This window comes from Lemur catta, chromosome 15, assembly GCF_020740605.2.
Source record: "Lemur catta isolate mLemCat1 chromosome 15, mLemCat1.pri, whole genome shotgun sequence".
Taxonomy (NCBI): domain Eukaryota; kingdom Metazoa; phylum Chordata; class Mammalia; order Primates; family Lemuridae; genus Lemur; species Lemur catta.
The window spans coordinates 47,707,839-47,715,492 of record NC_059142.1 but is presented as its reverse complement, the minus strand read 5'-3'; the positions used below and the strand labels follow the sequence as shown (position 1 = coordinate 47,715,492).

General features: G+C 34.4%; 1 protein-coding gene across 1 annotated transcript in view; it reads left to right on the top strand.

Annotated features, from left to right (window-relative positions):
• The first annotated feature begins 2,179 nt into the window (after positions 1–2,179).
• Positions 2,180–7,654, top strand: part of ABCA10 (ATP binding cassette subfamily A member 10) — a 69,281-nt gene continuing 63,806 nt past the window's right edge. The window contains exons 1-4 of the mRNA XM_045569522.1: positions 2,180–2,235; positions 3,917–4,121; positions 6,707–6,871; positions 7,206–7,309. Coding sequence (XP_045425478.1) covers positions 4,088–4,121; positions 6,707–6,871; positions 7,206–7,309 — 303 coding nt within the window. The 5' untranslated portion in view covers positions 2,180–2,235; positions 3,917–4,087. The remainder of the gene's footprint in view (positions 2,236–3,916; positions 4,122–6,706; positions 6,872–7,205; positions 7,310–7,654) is intronic.

Genomic DNA, 7,654 nt, shown 5'->3' with positions numbered 1-7,654 from the left:
TTTTCCCTCTCTCTGTTCAACTTTCTTTTTAATTTATTCTATTTTGGCTTGGCTGTCAAATTTTTAATTATTAAAAGCTAATATGGGCTGGGCACAGTGGCTCACACTTGTAATTCCAGCACTCTGAGAGGTGAGGCAGGAGGATCACTTGAAGCCAGAAGTTTGAGACCAGCCTGGGCAACATAGCAAGAGCCCATCTCTAAAAAAACAGTAATAATAATAATAATAATATAAATAAAGTTAGCCAGGTGTCGTGGCCCATGCCTGTAGTCCCAGCTACTTGGGAGGCTGAAGTGGGAGGATCACTTGAGCCCAGGGGTTCGAGGTTATAGTGAGCTATGCTACGATTGGGCCACTGCACTCCAGCCTTGGTGACAAAGCAAGACCATGTCTCCAGGAAAAAAAAAAAAAAAAGAAGAAGCTAATAGTTAATATGCTTTTACCCAGGACTGTCAAGTTTTTTAAAAATATAATCTTTTTTGTGTGTGTGCCAAAAAACTAGGGCAATTACATACAACAAATACAATGTAACATGTTCAGCCAATCATTCATTACACTCCCTGAAGAGTAATTGCGCAAGAAGAAAGCTATGGGGGGAAAAAACCAACAGAATGCATTGGCAGGCTTTGTACACACAGACCATTACTGTTTCAGAAGCCAACAGGAAAAAAACAGTTTTAAAAGAGGCAAACATTTGTAGAGGAATCTTGGGAGGATTCTTAGCTGTTGTCTTGGACAAAAAGAGACCAGTAGATCCAAGGTGCTTCTAAGTTCTTCTCTCTTATTTTCTTGACTGTAAGTTAAAATCTGTTTTTAATTTTAATTTTGCATAAGGCCATTAAGACATAAAATGTATAGCCAGTGCCAAGCATGTTGATCACCATTGTTCAAATTATCATATTATTCAGATATTTCTAAATTATTGTATCTTTTATGTTGTAGTCCTAGTGAGTGATTGTAACTTTTAAACTCCACTGTATAATATTTTAGTGTGATAAAAATGAAAGATGAATAAAGCCAGAAATGTACATAAATATTGTTAATTTATTTGTCAGACTGACACTTCTCCAAATATCCTTTTGAGAATTTGTGAAGTTTTACTTCTTGGGAATAGGTAAGCATTAGGAAAACTTGATTTTCCCTGTTTTTTTTTTTTTTTCTTTTAAAATGTCTTTGTGGTTTGCTTATGGAGCTATTCAGACAGACCTCTGTATCCATAAGTAAAGATTGTTTTAACTTTTCTACTTTCTCAAGTTAGAATCATGAGATTATTTTGCTATTTGCTGCCTTTACCTTTATTTTATCAAAAAAGGGAAACAAAGTAAGTTCTCTGAAAATTTATAATTTGTATATAACATCAACATTTATTCAAATGGATTTAAGTAACTATAGTTATGATACCAAATGATCATCTCTGGAATTTTGAACTGAGGACAAAGAAGGATTACTATTACAAATCAATTACTGTAGTCATATTAGCTAACTAATGGTTTTGGTTTTAATCTGTGTGTATCTTATATTCTTACTTCACAAATGGGAACCCACTAATTTAAAGAGGAGGAATTAACTCTTTGGGATTCTAAGAATGACCATAATGTTATTCAACTTGGCTTCATCTTGATATCAAATAAATGTGCCAAAATGTGTCATTCAAAGTATAGACTGCTTGTGGGCAGATCACTGACCAACAAGGAACTGGAAAGTGTTTTATTTCTGTTAATTTTTTTTTAACAAGTAAAGGGAAAAGTGCTTTTCTAAACATTACCAAGATCTTATTCACAGATTTACTGTAGGTGGTTGTAATGTTAAGATTTCACAGAAAAAAGTGAGCTCGGAGGCAAGAGGGTAAAGGACTCTTATGCCATTGCCTCCATCTCCCTTCTAGCCATAAAGCCTGGAGACAAATACCAGCTGAGAGCACATTTCGTATTCATTAATACTTCATATTCTTTTAAAACATCCTGATTGAATATGTTATTGCAATGTCATGTAAGGCATTTAATTGTGCATCTGAAACCTATGCTTTCAAAGTGTTCAAAGGCTTTATATAACTGAACTTTATTATTATTTTTTTGTCTCTCACCCCGGTTATTGCTCTACAATATTTACTTTACCCTCTTTCCCAATGAACAGGACAGAATGGTTAAAAAAGAGATAAGTGTGTGTCAACAAACTCAGGCCCTTCTGTGCAAGAATTTTCTTAGAAAATGGAGAATAAAAAAAGAGAGCTTACTGGTATGGTTTGTAATATATATTTTTCCATATTTAGTGAATGAAATTCAGTAATGTAGTATCATACTATCTGTGTTACTTTTTTTGTTCACAAAGTATAAGTTTTAATTTCCATTCTGGCTAGTTGATTTGGAATTCTTTATTTTTATTTTTTTTTATTTCAGCATATTACAGGGGTACAAATGTTTAGGCTACGTATATTGCCCTTGCCCCACCAGAGTCAGGGTTTCAAGCGTGTCCATCCCCCAGACGGTGCACACCTCACCCATTACGTGTGTATACACCCATCCCCTTCTCCCGCCTCCCATCTACCCGACACCCAATGAATGTTATTCTTATCTGTGCACTTAAATGTTGATCAGTTAATACCAATTTGATGGCAAGTACATATGGTGCTTGTTTTTCCATTCTTGGGATACTTCACTTTGATTTGGAATTCTAAATGCAAAATAATAAATGGGCAAATCATAATACTACATTGGGGAATTTTGATTAAGATTATGTTAACTGGTAAGGCTGGGGAAAATATAAGCAAAAATTAGGGAATTTTTTGGAATCTCTTTTCAAGGCTATGATTTTGGAAACATAGAGTGGTTTAAGGGAGCAAGATCACTGCTTGTCACTATCTTTGCATTCTGTTGAGTTTCTAGTATACTGACGTGAACATTAAGACAAAGAGATTTGCTATTTGTTACTATGAGATATATCTGGGACTGCCTTGATCATGTAGAGGCTGCAGTCTGTTCAAAAATAACCAATATCATTTCAGTAAGAGGTAGCAGGATTCATATCATTCTTTTAAATATCTGTAATAACTCTTGAAGCAGCTCAGTCTAATATTTTAGTTCTTATATTAAAAAAGGATATATCTATATTACCCACTAGAATCTTAAAAAGTTATTAAAATATATTTCTATCCAGAAATGTAGAAATATTGATACAATGAAAAGCTGTAAACTCACAATCCAGATTTGACAGCTGTTAACATCTTGCCATCTTTGCTTTATCTTTCTGTCTCCTTCCCTCCTCCCAAATATATATTGCTAAATATTTCAGCAAGAATCTCAAAAAATTAAGGGCATAGACCCCCACATAACCACAATCCCACCTCAAAAAATTAACAGTAATTCCATATAAGCATCTAATTCCATAACCAAAGTCCTAAATTTCCCCCCAAATATATTTTAAAGTTAGTTTGTTCAAACCAGGAACCAATGAGACAAAACTTGTTTTCTTATTGAATATTCTATGTCTCTTTTTATCTGAGTGAGTCTTCATGCTATCATTTAACTCACCCCTTTATTGTCCACATTTCTTACAAACAGAGAGTTGAATCTAAAAGTATAATTTACTTCGGTTAAATATTTTTGGTGAGAATGTCTTTTATGTGATGCTGTGTACTTGTATTGCTTCACCTATGAGGGCATAAAAACAACGGTTGTAATGGTTGTCCCACTGTTATGAATCCTAAATCCCTGGGTTAAGATTCACTGACTTTTTATATTATCTCAAAGTTGTATAATAAAAGGGTATTCTTTTCTTTAAATGATGGATATTAATTGAGAAGGAAAAAATTAGAGACTAAAATTAAGCCATGCTCAATGGCAATATATTCTGTCTTAAAATGTATTTGGATGTTTCTCACTGTTCTGGACTTGACTCACTTTTCTTTTGTGTGGTGTAGGAATGGATAGTAGCATTGTCTCTAGGGTTGTATTTGTGTATCTTTTCGGGACTCTTCAGAGCTATCCATTTTCCTGAACAACCTCCTAGTGTCCTGGGAAGTGTGGATGAGTTTAACGATTCTGACATAGTGGTGGCATATACACCAGTCACTAACATAACACAGAGGATAATGGAGAAGATGGCCTTGGCTTCCTTTATGAAAGGTGTGTTGTTCAATGACCAGTGTTTCAGTATTATGTGACCTCATGTTTAATTTGAAGTTTTGTTTTGCAAATTGAATTTATTTACCTAGCCTGTAGGCCAGAGGTTCTCAACTGAGGCAAAGATTCTCGTTACATACGCAGTGAAGTGGTTGTTATGGGCTACCAGTAAGGGTAGGTGGGTTAGAAGTACAATAGATTTCCTAGGGGGCTTTTTAAACAGCATACACACCATTTACCCTTTATTCCAGAAAGTATGTTTGGAACAGAAAAAAAAAATATTGGGCCCTATTTTAGATGACATAAAGTTATTTTCACTTTTCCCAAACTTAACTTTTAAAAAGTCCTATTCTGGTGAGCATTCTATAATTTAAGAGTTTCAAACATTTTTAAGGATTTAATTATTTTAAATTTAGATTATAAATAGTAACTATAAACCAAAGGTGTTTGAAATTCAAACTCAAGTTTAACAGTGGCATTGAAAGAGCATTACTGTTAGGTATTTAAAAATAGTTAAAAAGATAGCTCAGGACATGTAAAATCTATTTAAAATCAAACCAGGTATTATGTACTGAAAGTCAAGAAATTTTGGGCTCTTGACTATAGAGTAATGATGTTGTTTTTTCTCAAAGCTTTCTCTGTGTATCTGGACTCAGAAAATAGAGATCTCTATGCTATGTAGGCTGCTGCATTAATTTGATGTATATTTCTTATAAAGAAATAAAAACACCTGAGAGTCATAGTTACTGTGTGAGTCCTCTGGCTTCCATTCTTCATATCCAGCCTACTGCCATTAGGAGTATATATCGTTAGCCAGCTGTGCTCTCTGGCCTGCTCCATACAGGCCTTTGACCCTGCATAAGCAGATATCAGGACAATATCCTTTGCTTCTGTAATCTTATCCTACCATCAAATTTCTCTTATTAGCCCTCATTTTCCTGGAGTCTGAACATTAGCCAGTTCATCCTTTTGTATAATTTATTGAATCTCTTAACACCTCAGTTCTAATCACTGCCTTCTGTCTTTCTGAATCTTTTAGTTTCTTGCTATCTGGATTATCATTCACAGCTCTGAGCTCTGAATTCTAATTATTTTATGCCCACTGTTCCTAATACTCCGTGTCCAACCTCTCTAAGCTGTGGAATGGACATTTTCATCCTTGATTGCCTTCCCCCGTTGTGTAATTCTTCATGGCTGTTCCTGGAGTTTTGACTTTGGCCTGCCTCCCTTACCCACATTGCTTGCATGTTCTGCCTGACCAGTGTTGATTCTAACCTGATGTGGCTCTCCTTGCTTCCTCCATTTGGTCGTTTACCTCATCTGTTTTTATGTTGTTTTTTTTTTAATACCTCATGAAGCGTGTCTTCCTGTATGCACAGTGTAAGCTATTGGCCACTTTCTGCACTTAGAGTCTCATGGCTCTCTGGACTCTCTCCCTGTTCCAGCTACCATTCCAGCTTGTCCCAACCACAGCTCCTCTCTCACTGTCTGATTCTACATTTATCTAACTCATGAGTTTTAGCATGAGTATTCATGTTTTGACCTTGACAGTATTTGTATACCTCTAGAGAAAATGAGTGAAGTTAGCCTTTTCCTCATAAAAGTTTCACAGCCTTATTCTATGTTTGGAAGGATGAGTACTTTCGAATGGTATAGCTACACCATAAAAATGAATAGCTTTTTCATCTTAACATAGACTTCACCCTGAGTGAGGTTTAAAATTAATGAAAATTTTAGAACATAATACATGAAATTATAAAAAATGAGGCTATAAATTGGACTTCAGTAGTTTTCAAAGCTAGTAATAGATTTACTAACCACTTCTTGGGTGGATTACTTCCGCAGATTGTAAACTCGTCCATTATGCACTGATTATTATGAGCTTAATTCTTAGAGAGTGTTCTTGACCCCAAAGAATCTATAGGTGGACTACAACTTTATTTTTGATTTTTGTCCTCTGACTCTTTGCATGCAACTTACTTCTACTAGCATATTATTTTCATGTGATAGAAATCAGCTTATAATCTTGGCAGGAGAAAAAACAAAACACCAAATTCTCAAGTATTTCTATGGTTTATTTTAAATATATTTTTCATTCAATGTTTAAATTATTTTAGTCACCAAAGTAATATACACCCTAAGAAAGTTAAGGAGTACAAACTTGTATAAAGCAAAACAATGAGAGCTTTTCCTTTTGTCTTTGCTACCACTTCCTCTCCTCACCCTCTCATTTAAGTTTGTGTGTCTTTCAAGGAATATATGCAATTGGTCATATATAGATATATGTTTCTATGTTTATATAGGCACACAATTTCAGTTTTTCTTTAAAAAAAATGAGATCACAAAAAATAATGTGTGAAATTTGGGCTTTTTAAAAAATTATATATCATTCACATCTTTTCATGTATTTACATTAAACTTAAAACAATAGAAAAGACTTTAGCTTTTAACTCAGAGGCACCTATTGAGAGTTAATATGTAACACCTATAATTTTATGGAAAACTTAAACAATCAAACAGTCACATCTTGTTTTTGTGTCCTCTAGTAATAAGTTTACATAGTTATTTATATTCCTTTTACATGGTAGGAAGAACAATTGTTGGAACACCTGATGAAGAAACTATGGATACAGTACTACTACAAAAGTACCCTGAAATTGTGGGAGTTGTGTTTAGTGATACTTTCTCATACCAGCTGAAGTTTAATTGGAGACATAGGATCCCAAATATAAAGGAACACTCTGAATACTCAGGTAACTGTATGAAAATTGGTTACAATCTTTTTTGCTATGGCATTGAATTCCCTGTTCATAATGACTGATAGAAATGTTAATACAACCAAATAAAGAAGTAATATACATTTCCCCCTGAACTTAATCATCAGGACGAGTCTTCTTATTTTGGGAACTATTCAATAATACAGTTTCTTCCAGTTTTACAGAATGCTTTAAAAAATTCTCTAGATTGTGTAGTCATGGGCTCTGAGGTTACATTTAAATATTTTATTTTAGAGCCAAAGTTAAGATTTTAATTCCAGTAATTGACTCCATTACATAATGATGGACATATTTTTCTTCTTTCTTGAAGAACACTGTTGGGCCACAAATGGTAAATTTTTTTGTTACTTAGAAAAATACTGGGAAAAAGGATTTGTGGCTTTTCAAACTGCAATTAATGCTGCAATTATAGAAGTAAGTGCCTTACTTCAAAGACCTATTTAAAATCTCCTGTATTTTTTCCCTTTGTTCCCTTTGTTCTGCCTCATCCCTCCCCTTGTTGCTATACTTTTAGGAGATGACACTTTGCCTTCTATTCTCAGAGAAAATAGAAGCTTTCAAATGAGAATATTCTCCAACTTCCCAACACAAACCCATTAAAACTTCAGACCTACCATTCACTATACTTTTCTCCTTCTTCAGCCTTACTGTCCTTCCTCAGTTCATAGGCTGGATCCCATCCCTCCCAACCTTATCAAGAAAGTTGAACTATGGATTTTTCCCTTCTCTCTCCTCTTTCTTCAAGCTCACCTTTCCCCT